This window comes from Antechinus flavipes, chromosome 3 (genome assembly GCF_016432865.1).
Source record: "Antechinus flavipes isolate AdamAnt ecotype Samford, QLD, Australia chromosome 3, AdamAnt_v2, whole genome shotgun sequence".
Lineage (NCBI taxonomy): Eukaryota > Metazoa > Chordata > Mammalia > Dasyuromorphia > Dasyuridae > Antechinus > Antechinus flavipes.
Genome location: NC_067400.1, coordinates 330,095,786 through 330,112,639, shown reverse-complemented (window position 1 = coordinate 330,112,639; position 16,854 = coordinate 330,095,786). Strand labels below are relative to the sequence as shown.

Sequence of the window (16,854 nt, the reverse complement as noted above, 5' to 3'; positions counted from 1 at the left end):
AGCTTGGAAGCATTAAGTGTCTGAGGCTGGATTTGAATTCAGATCCTCTTGACTTTAGGGCCAATGCTCTAAATACTGCACAATCTAGTTGCCCCAATTACTATTTTGTTTTATCTTTTCCATCTATTCTTTAAATTTAAATGACATTCATTTTGTATTTTCTCTTTTCCAAAAGTTGAATCTTTATTTTTCCTCCTCTCAAAATTTTTATTTACTGATTTCCCTATTTCAGAAACATTCTTTCAATTCTTCAGCCTTTTCTCTTCCTAATACTTTACCCAGGCAAGGGTCCTCAAACTTTTTAAATAGGGGCCCAGTTCATTGTCCCTCAGACTGGGCTGGACTATAGTAAAAACAAAAACTTTGTTTTGTGGGCCTTTAAATAAAGAAACTTCATAGCCCTGGTGAGGGGGATAAACATCCTCTGTTGCCACATCTGGCGGGCGGGCCTAGTTTGAGGACCCCTGCCCTTTAGATCTTAGATCTGTAGCAGCAACATGAATAGTTAATGTGTTTTGCAAAGCCTGTGGATGTTCATTCTCAAAACTTCATAGATTAGTATTAGAAATGACCCCTTAGATTGTTTTACCTAATGATGTTTTCTTTTTGTTTTCTTGATATCTCCTAATGTGAAAAACTTTTAAAAAGAAAGAAAACAAATAACTTGCAACCCTAACCTTGTCTTAGTACTGTGCCAGCAAGTACCTTGTTAGTTCAGGTTTAGTTTTGGGATGAAATGAAGGTACACACAGATCATTCAACAGGTAGTAGAGGGGATTTCCTTTCCCTTCTTCTCCATCCCTTCTCACTTCTGCCCATCTTTACCTCCAATATCTTTCTACTTGCCCAGAAAGAGACACTATAGAAAGCAGGGAGCAGCTCAGAAAGTCCCTAACAGGATAAGGATATTCAATCACAATAGTACTTATATTGGCCTATTTTCATATGGAAATGTGTCGGGTCTGTAGAGTGTGATAACTCATATAATCATGGGATTATTAAGTATATATATATATATATATGTATAAATATAAATATAAATATATATTTGTTTTATATACACATATAACAAATATATATTTATATTTACATATATATATATACATACATACATATATAAAACAAATATATGTTACTAATCATGGGACATCCATCAAGTCTTAAGGGTGCTTACCCTACATGGATGGGCCTTTTTATGTGCTTAGGAGACCTAGAGATAAAGTCAATGTAGCCAAAAATCTGGAGGCTGCATCAAGGTAGGCAGAGATTGAGCCTTACCCATTTTCTGGGCAACCAAGTCCTGGGGATGAGGATGCAGCACTATTATAACAGACTGAGGGAAAGGTGATGAATACCTGAACTAGATTGGGGCACTGTGAGCTAGAAAGAAGGGGATGGATGCTAGCTGTGTAGTTATGGGACAGTGCACAGAACTTTGTAACTGTGAATGTGGATTGAGATGAGAAAGATGGAAGAATTAAATATGATTCTCAAATTTTAAACCTCAGGGTGGTGGTAATGACTCCATAAATAAGTATATTTGGAAAGGGGGCAAGTTTAAGAGGAAAGAGGAGTTTGGTTTTAAAATACGCCAGGGGGACATTCAGATAGAAATGTTTATTAGATATTTATTTTAACTATGAAATGAATTACAATTTTTGAGAGTTTTTGTTTTTGTATTTGAAGGACCTACATGGTAGGTGTCTGATAAATTGTTCTTAAACTGAATTATTGAATGAATGAAGAGACTTGAAAGAATTTCCCTTTGTTAATAGCTTTTTTTCTCCAAGTTTTGGATGCTTATATTTCCATTCTACCCCGCTCATTCTTACCTCTTCTTGTCCCTAATCTCAGGCTAAAAATTTCCATAGATATCCAAGTTTTTTACAAATATTTACTGAAAGCTTTTAGAATTGAGGAAGCAACAAGAGAAATTTTTTATCTCAATGTATCTGTCTCATCTGTCTCAGCACATTTCTGATCCTGAGAGATTTATTAAGTCCCAAGAGAACAATACTAATGAGAAAGAAGAAAGATTAAATGTCAAGATTAAGTTCTTTAAATATTTTAAAAATTGGTTAGGAATTTTAAGTCTTCCAAATTCATTATTATTTTTAGTTAATTTTGTTCTGTTTTACCCCTCCCCCTTTCTTTTCTGCCTCCACTTTCATTTTTTAAACTACAGTTGCTTTTCATGTGTACATAGCACTGTTTGTAAACGATGTATTGTTGTTTCCTTGGTTGCCCCAACAATTAGAGCTAATAACCTGAGGATGGCAGTTTTCTCTATGGGCTTGTTTCTTCCCTGGATAAGTGCCAGAAGTTTGTCCAATGAGCATGCAAATAATCATGACATTTTGCACTACATCTAGAAAGTAGGTATGGCCTTTTTTGAACTCTTCTCTCACTTAACTTGAAAAAGAAACAGAAGGAATATTTAAGTATTGTTTTCTATGTATGTTAAGAAATAATAGTTGAATTTAGTCATACAACTGTTTATTAACTTCATTCATTTTTTAAAAAATTAAAAACACCACTAACTAAAACAAATGATTACACATTAACAACAAAAAGCAATAACCAAGAATATAAACATTAACAAAACAAATCATCAAATAAAAACATGGAAAGTTAGGAATAAGATCATACAATAAAACACAATATATGATATGTTTTGGCAAAATAGAACTCAAAAGTAATCAAACGAGGAAAAAAACCTGCGCTTTCTGTCTGCCTTTGAGACTCAACAATTGTTATGATAATACTTAGCATTTATATAGCTTTTTAAAAGTTGCAAAGTACTGGGGCAGCTAGGTAATATAGTGGATAAAAAGTACCAGCCTTGAAGTCAGGAGGATCTGAATTCAAATTTGATCTCAGACACCTAACACTTCCTAACTGTGAGACCCTGGGCAAGTCACTTAATCCCAATTGCCTCAGGGAAAAAAAAAAAAAAAAAGGAAAGTACCCTAGGAGATAGGTGCTATTTTTACTCCTATTTTACAAAGGAGGAAATGGAGATAGGCAGAGAGAGTAAGTGATGAATTACGGATGAATTAATGGATTGATTTGTAGTTTGACTTTTTCTTCTCTTTAAAAAATATAATTGCTTTCAAATTAGTTGTTTTGTTGTTTTTTTTTGTGTGTGAAATCTGATAGATAGTTTTTTTTAATAAAGATTTTTTTTATAATTATAACTTTTTATTGACAGAACCCATGCCTGGGTAATTTTTTACAACATTATGCCTTGCTTTCACTTCTGTTCTGACTTTTCCCCTCCTTCCCTGCCCCCCAACCCAGATGGCAAGCAGGTCTATACATGTTAAATATGGCACAGTATATCCTAGATACAATATATGTGTGCAGAACCGAACAGTTTTCTTGTTGCACAGGAAGAATTGGATTCAGAAGGTATAAATAACCCGGGAAGAAAAACCAAAATGCAAACAGTTTACATTCATTTCCCAGTGTTCTTTTTTTGGGTGTAGCTGCTTCTGTCCATCATTTATCAATTGAAACTGAGTTAGATCTCTTTGTCAAAGAAATCCACTTCCATCCGAATACATCCTCAAACAGTATCGTTGTTGAGGTATATAATGATCTCCTGGTTCTGCTCATTTCACTTAGCATCAGTTCATATAAGTTTCTCCAAGTCTCTCTGTATTCCTCCTGTTGGTCATTCCTTACAGAACAATAATATTCCATGACATTCATATACCACAATTTACCCAACCATTCTCCAATTGATGGACATCTATTCATTTTCCAGTTATAAAGATAGATTTTGACATAAACTAAAGAATTCTAGGTAGAGTAGTTCTACAAAGGACTAAGCTATTTTTTTGAGGTAACAAGCTAATTCTTAGCATGATAGCTCAAGCAGAGACTGAATGACCACCTGTCAGTGATCGCATAGAAGGAAGTTTTGTGCTAATTGAGAGACTGAACCAGATGAACCTGTGTTAAGTGCTGTGCAGAACTTTGTGATGTAAGAAATTAACAGGAGTGTGTTGGTTAATGTTTATTAACTTACTCTCCAGGAAAAAAAAATGTACCCATGTCACCTTTTAAAGTTTTATCTACATTATTAACATTTATCCTATCACTTTCTCAAATGTGGACAATCAACAAAACAATAAATCAAACTCTTGTTTGTAGCATTTACCTTCTGAGTGAATATTCATCCTGAAAATGCCATTAGAATTGGCTCCTAAATATTTATATTATTATTCTGGTTCCTTACAATTTTAAAATTCTATGGTTTTCAGTATTTTTTGTCATAAAGATATTCTGACAGACTCAGAAAAAGTCTATTAGAAACTAGATTATTTCTTTAGTTTCTGTTATTAGTGATTAATTGAATAACTTAGAAACTTTCAGAGAACTTAAAGTACTTACTGTATATACATATATACATACATACATATTTATTTATTTGTATTTTTGCTGAGGCAATTGGGGTTAAGTGACTTGCCCAGGATCGCACAGCTAAGAAGAGTTAAATGTTTGAGATCAGATTTGAACTTAGGTCCTCCTGACTTCAGGGGTGTTGCTCTATTCACTGCACTACCTCGCTGACCCACCGTATATTTTATATATCTTTTATAACATATCTGTGGTATAAAAGTGGTCTCATCTTAGCTATGATGACACCATGGGAAAAAAATCCAGGCCTTGTCAAATATGTTTGCTCTGAATCTGATGTTAGAGAACCAATCAATGAGATATGAGTCCTGTTCTCATGAAAATTATGTTCACCAAAGACAAGACAAACTGAGAAACAGGGAAATGTAATCCAAAGAAGACATGTTCAGGTAAAACTAGTGAGAGTTTTGTGAAATTTATGAATTCTCAAAGTCTTAGAGGAAGATAGTTATATAACTTGTCTATATCTCTAAAACAATGAGGAAATGAATCTATTACAGTAAATCTTCAACTTACAAACAAGATATATTTAAAAATTTCCTTTGTAATTTGATTGCCTGAAACTAATGGCCCATCCACAGAAACCCACAAAGTCTTAGGATCATAGAACCAAAGGATGAGCAAATATAATAAAAAGGACAATACTACCTAAGTTAATGTACTTATTTAGTGCCATACCAGTCAAACTCCCAAGAAATTAATTTACAGCTCTAGAAAAAATAGTAAGACGTTCATCTGGAAGAACAAAAGGTCAAGATTTTCAAGGGAATTAGTGGAAAAAATGCAAATGAAAGTGGCCTAGCTATGTCAGATGTAAAACTATATTATAAAGCAGTGGTCATCAAAACCATTTGGTATTGGCTAAGAAATAGAGTAGTTGATCAGTAGAATAGGTTAGGTTCAAAGAACACAATAATCAATGACTATAGTAATCTAGTGTTTGACAAATCCAAAGACCCCAGCTTTTGGGATAAGAACTTGCTATTTGACAAAAACTGCTAGGAAAATAGGATCATAGAACTAAGAGTGTTTGTTATTACAAGTATAATTTAGGCTAACAATTTGTGGCATAACATTTTTTTCTTTGAGAAAATGCATGTTGTAATATATTTAGAGAAACTAGGAATACCACTCTCCTTTTAACTCCTCTTTTTCATTTGAAAAATATAGTATTTAATAGAAAATATTATATTGTAAGGGAAACATAGGTAGCACTGTTTACAGAGTGCCAGGCCTGGTGTCAGGATGATCTGAATTCATTTCCAGCCTCAAGTACTTAGTACTGTGTGACTCTTACTCCTGTTTGCCTCAGTTTCTGCATCTACAAAATGAGCAGGAGAAGGAAATAGCAAATCACTCTAGGACTTTGCCAAGAAAACTTCAAATGATATCTAAAAGAGTCAGACACAAATGACATGATTGAACAACAAATCACATTGTAAACAAATTCACTGATCATCAATTTAAGGTGCAATCTTACCAGTCACATAAAAATTGTTGTTTGTCCTTCATTCCTGAAGTGGAAAATGATATCAGGGAAATGATGCCATGAAATGCAAGTGAAATGGATTTCAGGAGGGAGGCTGGGTAAGGTCCCCTGCCTCACTTTCCCCTCCAGAGCTGTCTGGGTGCACTGGCCAGATAAAAATCAGGATGACTGGAGATGCTCTGGATGCAATGGGAGACCTTGGTCTTTTTTAAGCTAAAGTCTTTCCCAGGTCTCAGATTGACTGAGGCTGCACCCATTCAGTGATTAAGGGTAAGTAACAATTGCGGTACCCCTTTTACCTAGTCAAATACAAATTTAAATTAAAAAAAGTAAAGAGTAGAAAACATGATATTTCAAAGGAATTTTATTAGAGACATGTCAACCAGATTCAGAAGATTTTCCCAGACTCAGAAGATTTAGATATGGCAGCAGCAGCAAGACATAGAAGAATAAAGGAAAATTAGTCACCCAGAAGACTCCAAAGGTATGAATAAAAGTATGATCATCCTTGTAAGGCTGAGATCATGGAGGAAGTTGTAATTGTTTGAAAGGGGGATCTATAAAATGAAATATTTTAGAAAGAGCATCAGAAGTTAACAATTTCAACAAAATCTATCTGGAATTCTAAGACTATCCCTACTAGACAATGTTTTTTTGGGAGCAGGGACCAAACCTGGTTGGTGTTGTATGCATCTCTCTTAACACATTGCACATAATGGTTGATTAAAAAAAAGTCTATTGAATGAATATTAAATGAACCTGGTAAGCTTAAAAGAGCACAGGCAGTTTAAGTAGGGGAAAGCAAATCTTAGTAGACAGCCTTTTCAGTATTATGGTCTTTATACTTAAAAATCCTTTGAAGGTTCACTTTTTGCTTTTAACTTCCATTGTTTTATGCTTGTTATAAAGCAAACCTGTGTCTAGGTGGAAGACAGTCTATAGGAGTCTATTTAGGCAGTTAAGAAGCACAGTAAATATAGTAAGGGACTTACAGTGTGGAAGATCTGAATTAAAATCCTGTCTCATATACTAGCTATGTGATCCTGGTCAAGTCACAATCTCTTCCAGCCTCAATTTCCTATCTGTAAAATGGAATTAACAATAGCTATTACCTCCTAGGGTTGTTGTGGGGATCAAATGAGATGATTTCTTTAAAGTGCACTTTAAAGTGATGTATAAATGCTATTATAATTGACTTTCTTCAATCACCTTGCATAAAGCAAATCCTTTGTGTATTCATGTAATAAGGATCATGAATTTTTTGGCATCTATTGTATGGATTCTTAGAAGACTGGCTTTTCTGTTTCACTTTCTTTTATTTTGTACGGGTTGTATTAACTTATCACAATTGTCAGTATCTTCAAACGCTTGACACTTTTCACTTTCAACTTTTGTGTGGTAATTCCCTCACACATGGATATCTCTGGTGTGGGGATCTTTGGGAACTCCATAGAAGAATTAGAGACTTTCTAGGATGGTGTCCATGATGAGATTTTTCTTTTGGGTCCCAAATGGTAGATTTGAGGCAGGCTTACTGAAGATACACCCATCTGAGCCAATACTTTCAAAAATGTTTTTTTCATAACCACTTTGCCTTCATTTTACTCTTCAAAAGAACATAAAGAAGTTTCATTGAAATTTTAGGAATTTGATTTATAAGCCAGAGACATTGAACGTTTCAGTTAGAATGGGACATATTACAAAATAATAGGATAGGGATTAGACTTGTGATTTCATTGGTAAAAGGAATTCATAGAAGTTCCATCTATTAAGATCAGCAATAATCTGGAACACTGAGAGGATGGGCGATTTGCTCAGTGTCACACAGCCAGTATTTTTCAAAGGCAGAATTTCATAGCTTTGAAATCTCTGTATCTACGATATTAGATTGCTCTTCAGAAATTTTCTAAGTTCTAGTAACTTATTTTTCTTTTTTTTCCTTATTTTTCTTTTCATGGATTGTTCTAGTTGAATATACGATGTTTCCTTACCAGTAAATTGGCCACTTGGTGGTACTTTCTTTGATTATGGCAACCCAATGAAATTTTACTTAAAATACAATATGAACTATAATACTTGATCATAGGATAATATGAACATTGTAATACAGAAGATAATTTTCTCTATGAAAATGAAATTAATTTGGGCCCTGCTGTTTAATGATAATTGGTTTTGGGTTGGAACATTTCTTACACAGAAGAAGCTCAAACATCTGAATATATTTGATAAAAATTCAGATTTTCCTAAAAACAAAGCAGATAAGGGGGCTTCAGGGAAATTCATTTATCTCTATGTTATTTCTCTATTTTTAACTGTGGATAAGGGAGCCTGGTAATTAGAAAGCACCTGAAACCTGAGTAATGAGAAGGACTTCTCTATTCCTTGGTGGCTTGGTTTCTAAGTAACCTGGAGCAATTAGATTTGGCTTTGTCTTCTGTCAGTTCTTGCAAGAAAAGTCACAAAAAGGCAAGATGTGGTAAAGCAGAGGTGAGTTTTGAGATGATAGGGAACTACCTAAGGAGAATTCCGTCATCTTAAGTTTTCTAGGTAATTGTATCTGTTTGAAAGGTGTTCTCTTGTCCCTTATGGTCTTGTATAATGGTGCTGCATCCTTGGAGTATCTCTACTAGGAAATGAGTGTTTCAGTTGTAGTGATGTTTATTTTTTGGAATGGTAACCAGATGTCTTTATTGTGAAAAATACCCCAGATTTATGCTACCTATTCTACAAATGACAGTGAGAAAGCAGCCTTGCTGCAGGACAACCAGAAGAATGTCAGTTCACCAAGTGTCTAGACAGTTTTTCCTTGTTCTTGGAATCAGTTATGATGCTTCTGATAGCATGGAGCTCTGAAAGCCCCACAAAGCAAATGCTAAGCTTTTACTGATATAGTAATGCTACAGTAATTTGGACCTAAGATAGAATTTCTCCTCAAGACTGGGCTTGATGATATCTGTGGAATAAAAGTTCACTAAGAACATTTAACCTACCTGAGACAACAATCTGCTTTATAGAAAGTTAGCAAATTGCTTTTTTCTCATATTTTCCCTTTTTGATCTGATTTTTTTTTTTTGTGTAGCATGATAATTGTGGAGATAGGTATAGAAAAATTGCACATGTTTAATCTATATTGAATTACTTGCTTTTTAGGGGAAGAGGTGGGGGAAAGAGAGGAAAAAAAAGTGGAACACAAGGTTTTGCAAGCGTGAATGTTGAAAATTATCTTTGCATATATTTTGTAAATAAAAAGATATCTATCATTTTTTTAAAAAAAAGACTGTTAGCAAAAAATATTTGTGTAAATAATATGTTATAAAGTATCAGTCACTGTTCCTTAAAGCACATTTCATAAGGTCTTCGTTGACTTATGCCTTATTACCTCTCGGCTTATTTTACTGTGTGACCTGAGATCTTTAGGATTTCTGAGATCCTTCCTAGTGCACTATTTTATAATACTATGATTCTTTTAAAGTAAAATTTAATTCAGGATCTTCATTAATTCCAGTTGCCTTACCTTTACTCTTCATAAGTCTAAATCAGTGAGATTTTACTGTATGATTACTATCTATTCAAATTTTTTCTTGACAACTGCATTATTCTTATTTTTTTCAAATATTGAGTTGGGTCTAAATTATAGAAATCTTATTAAATTCCATTTTATGGCTCTGTTATTAAAGGCAATTATAACAACAATAATAAAAATAGAAATAATGACAGATAAAATGGTGTGATAGAGAGTGTGCTAGATTTGGAATAAGAAGAGTGGGTTTTGAATCTCAGTTCTGACTTTTATTAAGCCATGGAACTTGATGTCTGTTCGCCTGTTTGTTCATTTGTAAAATGATGATAATACTACTGGGTGGACATCTCATTGGGCTATTGTGTGGAAAGTATTTGGTAAACTATCAAACACCATTCCACAAAATCTAGAAGAGGTTATTTACCTATATTCAAACAGGAATTATTTTACAGAATCCCTCACAAGTGGTCATCTTAGCCATTTCTTGAAGATCTTTAATGAAAAGGAACCTTCTATCTCTCATTCCATTTTGGGAAAGCGCTAATCATGAGGAAATTTTCCCTTATGCTCAACCTAAATTTTCCTCTGTACCTTCCTCTCATTTGTGTAGGCAGAAATTATTTGTAAGAGCCTTTATAATTTAAAGAGAACTCATTCCCTCTCTCTCTCTCATTCATTCATATATTTATATACATACACACACACATATATTCCCTCTCTCTCTCTCATATTTATATACACATATATATATATTTATTTATGTATACACACACACACACACACACATATATATATATACATATATATATATGCACAAACATATTATATATGTATTGTCTTCTTTGGTAGTAAGAATGGTAGACCCCTTTTATAGATGAGAAAACTGAATCCCAGAGAGGATAAAGTACTTGCCTAAGATCACATAACTTGTGTGTGTCAGGATATTCTGTTCAGTGATCAGCTTGAATGTGGCCACTGGAAAAATTCAAAGAGCAAAATATGAATAATGAATGCTTGGAAATGGTCTGGGTAGCTCTGGTTCTCTACAATGCAGGATGCAGGTGTCCTGTTACCTGTGGACACTGCTAAATACTTAGTAACAGTCCTGTTGCTCTGCAGACTGGTTTGTTGTTGTCTTGGTCTTTCTGAGGCTCAACTGATAGGAGACTGCAGCTTTGTCCCAAGCATGGTATGTAGTGCTGAAGCCACAGTGATTTTTAAAAATGCCATACATGAAGTAGGAACATGAGAGAAATTATTTTTAAATAGGTTTTTCTCTTGAGATGAAGTGGGATTGGTGGGGGGTTGTTTCTGTGCTGGGAAATAGAAATCAGATTTCATTAAGGCCACTAAAATGGCTTCCTTACTCATGGAAGGATTGGGAAATGCTTTGGTATAGCTGAATAAAATTTGGATTTGGGTGGAAGAGGATGAACAAAATAGGTGTAATATATTTGGGAAGCAGTGAATAGATCATTCTGGAGGGAACATAAGAGTTAGGGAATAATGGAAGCTAGAGCAGAAGGACCTGTTGGGAGCCAGATTGTGGAGAGCCTCTAATATTAGAATTAGGACTTTGGACTCCATCTTGTAGCCAATGGGGAACTGTTTTTGAGCAGAGAGGCAATATGATCAAAGCAACATTTTGAGAAAAATTCATCTTGTGGGAGTATTCAAGTTGGATTGACTGGGAAGAGGACACTATTATAATAATCATGTGTGAGCAAATGGTGGACTGGGTTAGGGAAGTGACCATATTACTTCAGAATAAGGTACAGATATGAGAATTACTTAAATTAAATTTGACAAGTTTTGTTAACTGAATATCGGAGGATGAGGAAGATGGTGGGGTGATTTTGAAGTTGAATCTAGGTAACAAGGAGAAAAGGAGAAGATGAGGCGGAGAGTTAATTTTGGAAAGAAATGACAAGCTCATTTTAAAAGAATTCTTAGTTTGAGATGATAATGGGATACCCAAGTGGAAGTGTTTAGTCGTCAGATAGAAATGTAGGAATAAGACTTAGAAGGGAGATCAACTGGATTTGGAAGTCATTTACACAGAAGTGTTAACTGAACCTATAAAAGTGGTTAAGTTCATCAAGGGAATGGCTATGTACAGAGAATTGATACTAATTGTCATGCTAATATGCAGGCAGCATTGGGATAATAGTAACTAGGAAGGCAGATCAATCAACATGATGATTTTAAAGCCTGGTGTGAACATTTGTCTCATCTCTTCTATTACGTGTAGGATTAAAAAAAAAAAAGTATATGTTTGCCATTTAGAGACCTCTACAATTTGTCCATATCCTATGTTTTGGGGCTTATTATACATTAACCCCATTTATACTTTTGACAATTGAGTCAAATTAAACCACGTGCTAACCTCACACATAGGATTCCTCTGATTCCAGGGAAGAAACTGTTTGCAATTTGTTTTAATTTAAATATTGCTTATTTATGAATAGTTGTGATTTTACAGATGGAGATTGTAATCAAAAGGAAGTCAGACATACAAGTGAATCCTATCCTTGATTGAAAAATGGACAGAGAAACTAGGATTGCTTTGAAGCCAAAGATAGAGACTTAGGGGTTGTCAATAGTAATGAGGCAAAAAAGAAGAAGAAGGAGGAGGAGGAGAGTGGAGCAAGAGAAGGAATCATTAGACTTTCCTACATTAGACAGGGAAGCGATAGAATTAATGTAGGACTGTGATATCTTATGGGAAAGATGTAAAGAAATGAGCCACCTGAAAATATAGTCAGGGTAATTCCAAACCGGTTAAATGAACAATCTTGAGGAATTGACCAGAAGGGAGGTTTCTAGTAAAATGTGCATCGATCTGTTTTTAGTTGCATGCTATTTAACCTTTTAAATTTAAGCACTTAGAAAAAGATATAGTTAATCAAATTTGCCACTATCATGAATCTGAGATAGATTGCTATCATGATGAACTGTAGGCAAATCCTACAAGAATTGTGATAGATTAGAATAATAAGTCAAGTTTGAGAAGATCAATTTTAAAAGAGACTTGTAAAAATCTTACACTTGGGTAAAAAAAAAAAGTCAACTGTGTAAGGGCAGGATCTTGGGAGTGGAGTTAGACACCAACTGCTACATGTGAAAAGACTTGAGAAGGTTAGTGGACTACAAACTCAGCATGAGTCAACAGTGTGACCTGGCAACCAAAAAATGAAATATCAACTTACATTGAATTAATAGAAGTACAGTGTCCCAAACCAGAGAGAAAATAGTGCTATTGTGGCCTGACCTGACTAGAACATGGTTAGAGTATTAAATTCAGTCCTAGGTGAGACATTTTAGGAAATCCAGTGACATATTGAAATATGTTCTATAAAGAACCATCATCATCATCATCATGGTGAGAAAATTGGAAACCATGCTCTACAAAGTTAAGTTGTTTGATCTGGGTACATTTACCTAGAGAAGAGAAGACTTAGTTGGGCCATGATAATTGTCTTATGATGTCTTATGAACTGTCTTGTTGAAAATTTATTTTGACTCACAAGTGAGAGTAGGAGCAATGGGTAAAAATTGCAGAGAAAATTTTTTCTTCATAAAATAAAATCAATAATTAGAGATACCACAGAGTGGAATGAGCTGCCTTAAGAAGTAATGAATTTTCAAGCACTGGAGGTCTTCAAACAGAGACTTGGTAACCATTTGGGGATAGTTTAGAAGGAATACCTATTTATGATGCCCTCTGGGATTTCATTTAAATTAGTGATTCTATTCTATCAAAAAAAAAAACAAAACACCAAGCATTCTTAGGAGAAAAGATTTAAAAACTATTCCCCTAAGTATTTATTTATAATATTTATTCTATTAGTTTATAAACTCCTTGAGGACAGGATTGGGTTTTACCTCTTTTTGTGTCCCAAGTGCATAAAAGTGCCTGGCACATAATATATGCTTAATACATGTTTGTGGATTAATTTTTATAATCTTTTAATGTGACTTTCTAGAATACCTGTTTAAAAATCACAAAGCTTTTAATCTTGGTTCTGAAACTATTGACATCTGGTATGGGACTCTCTCCTTCAGCTGATTGTGTCTGCAGATAGCTTAATTGCCCTTAATTAGCTAACCTTATCAAAGAGGAGCATTAACATTTACCAATCCACTCCACTGAGTGCCTACTAACTTCCTCATTGTCTTTCTGACAGATTTTCTGCATGGTACAAATAGAACAAATGCTGTTAACTTTTATTCTAATTTTCAAATTAATTGTCCAAAAAACCTAACTTAGAGCCAATATGAAAGTCATAGTATTCTGCCACTTTCCCAACTCATGGCAGTGTCCTTGGGACACTAGGAATATATTGGGAAAGAATTTGTCACAAATCTGGCTGTGTACCTCTTTTCATCCTTATCTCTCTTACCAAGTACGCAACACATAACAATTTAGTCATTGCTTAATTTATGGGTACCCAACCTACTTTGAGTCTTTTGTGAGAAAAAAAAAAAGTGTTGCTATATTCATGGATGATTTCTCTGTTTCTGTCTGTCTCTGTCTCTGTTTTTCTCACTGTCTTTCTGTCTCTTGCTTTTTCCATCTATCACTGTCTCTCTGTGTTGGTCTTTTTCTCTCAAATCTTTCTATTTACCTAGTAATGGTATTGCACAGTTGAATGACTTTTTCGGTTGATCAACTGAAAAAAAAATTGTAGTGAATTTAATAAATGCCAAAAAAGAGAGAAAGTCTCTATCTCTCTGTCTGCTTATCTATCTATCTATCTATCTATCAAAATCTCAATCAGAACAAAGAGACATGCAATTCTGTTGGGAATGGTGCAACAATAATATAAATTGAATATATTATTTTCAAAGTTGTCTTGCATATCTGTTTCCTTCTGTTCTCATCTATATATTTTAAAAAGTAATTTTTCTTTCCTTCCTTCCTTCCTTCCTTCCTTCCTTCCTTCCTTCCTTCCTTCCTTCCTTCCTTCCTTCCTTCCTTCCTTCCTTCCTTCCTTCCTTCCTTCTTTCTTTTCCTTTTTTCATCACTAAACCTCTACTTTCCTTCCATAATTAAAAAAGATAAGAAAAGCATAACTCTGGTACTTAAGCAAAACAAATCTATACATTCATATGTATAGAATGCCCAGAATTATATGTCATTCTATGTTTTTGATACCTAATCTTCTGTTAGTAGGTGCTTCAATACTGGACCTCAGGAACCAATCGATGTTCTTAGGTTGTTTCAAAGATGATAATTTGAACAATGCTATTGGCATCTATGGTTCAAAAATTATGCACAATTTTACTATATTTTGGGCATGATTCCAAACTATTTTCCAGAATGGTTAAACCAAGTAAGAGCTCTATTACATTAATATATCTATTTTCCCTCAACAACAACTGACACTTCCTCTTTTTTATCATGTTTGCCAATCTGAAGATTGTGAGGTAGAATCTTAGCATTGTTTTAATTGGTATTATAAAAGCATTAATTATTTGGACTATTTTCTTCATACAGTTGTTGATAATTTATCTTTCTTCTTTTGAGAACTGCTTGTTCATAGTCTTTGAACATAATGGCCTATATGCATATATACATGTATATATACTCACATGCATGTGTCAATGTATGTATGTGTGTTGTATATATATGCATGCATGTGGTATGTATGTATATGTATGTATATATTATCAAATCTCCATATATTTTGTAATATCAGAACTTGATCAGAAAAATTTGCTGTAGTTTTTCTCAGTTATTTATCTTCTAATTGCATTGATTTTTTATGCAAAGCCTTTTCAATTTTATTTAATTAAAATGATCCATTTTATTTCCTCTCTTGTTCCTCTTCCTTTTTTTTTTCTCATTTTACTGGCTCTCTTAAATTTTAAGAGCTTCATCTCTTAAACCTCTATTTAAAACTTTAATGTGTAACATGTATGAGACTGCCTGCCATCTAGGGGAAGGGGTGGAGGGAAAGAAGAGAAAAGTTGGAACAGAAGTGTTTTTTAGGGTCAATGTTGAAAAATTACCCATGCATATGTTCTGTCAATAAAAAGCTGTAACTATTTATTTACTTTTCTATTAATTAATTAATCAAATTTATCAAATATTAAAAATATTAATCAAATTAATCAAAATTAATACATTTTGATATCATTTTAATTTGTTCCTACTTCTTCTAGAAAGTATGCTTTATAAGTACATTTTACTTCATTATCTTTTCTTTTTCCCAGCTTTTCTACCTCTTAGAGTTGCCCTTCTTAAGAAACCACAAGTTCCTTATGCCAAGCTTATCAGCATCCATGGACCATCTTGCCAATGAAGGCAATTTTAGGAGAATGTTTTCAAGTACGTATGGGACCTCAGCTTTCAAATTCCAACCCAGAAGGGAGAGTGTGGATTGGAGGCGCTTAAGTGCTATCGATGTGGATCGGGTAGCTCAGGAGCTGGATGTGACCACCCTACAGGACCACATCACTGGAGTCACTTACTGCAATTTGGACTCAGAGAGATGTGCCTATTGCCAGCAGCCCGTGGACCCTGTACTCCTCAAAGTTCTCAAGATGGCCCAGCTCATCATCGAATATTTGTTACACTCTCAGGATTACCTGAGCGCCAGTATAGTCTCTTTAGAGGAGAAACTCCAGTCTACGCTGGAGCAGCAGGAACAGACTGAACGGAAGTTGGGCAAACAAGCAGAGGAACTGAAGGGAGTAAAAGAGGAGAGCCGGAGGAGAAAGAAGATGCTCAGCATGCAGCAGCTACTGATACAGGCTGGCGCCAACAGCTATCACAAGGTGAGCAGTCAGAAAGGGGATGAGGAAAGAGCAGGGCTAAGTTTCCCAAGTCTTTCATCTGGTTGTGTTGTCTGTGTAGAGGGGTTTTTGGTTTGGGTTATGAGTGATAACTTGAATGGTTTGGTTGTAGAGGTGATCTTATCATTTATAAGATCATAAGTCTAGAGGCAGGAAATAACCCAAAGACATTCTAGTCTAATCCCCTCATTTTACATTTACACAGACAAATGAACGTGATTTAATCAATATCAGATAGGTAATAAATGTCAAAGGTGGAACTGAACTATATTCTCTGATTCCTGAGCCAGTGAACACTTTTTTCCCCCTCCATATCATGCTGAGTTCTTAAAGACTGCTAGTAGAGTGTTAGTTTAGGTAGTCTTTACCAAGCTGGAAAAGCATCTCCCATGGCTGTTTCCTGAAAACCAAACCAATTATATATGGACAAACTCATCACTAGCATGTTGGTAATATCATTTTTGTCCAGAGCAACATAAAGGAAAATATAAAACTCCTCTCTTCAACAGTTTCAACATTTAATATGAAATGAAATATTCCATAAACAATATATATTGCACCTGCTTATAAAATAAAATGGAGTGCATAAAGATGTTTTATTATTCTGGGAGCTACACTG

The 16,854-nt window shown here is 34.4% G+C and overlaps 1 protein-coding gene across 1 annotated transcript in view; it reads left to right on the top strand.

The window, feature by feature from the left end:
- The window catches only part of DZIP1L (DAZ interacting zinc finger protein 1 like), a 60,206-nt gene that overhangs the window by 4,995 nt on the left and 38,357 nt on the right, over window positions 1-16,854 (top strand). Inside the window, exon 2 of the mRNA XM_051985609.1 lies at window positions 15,654-16,217. Within this exon, the coding sequence (XP_051841569.1) occupies window positions 15,654-16,217 (564 nt within the window). The remainder of the gene's footprint in view (window positions 1-15,653; window positions 16,218-16,854) is intronic.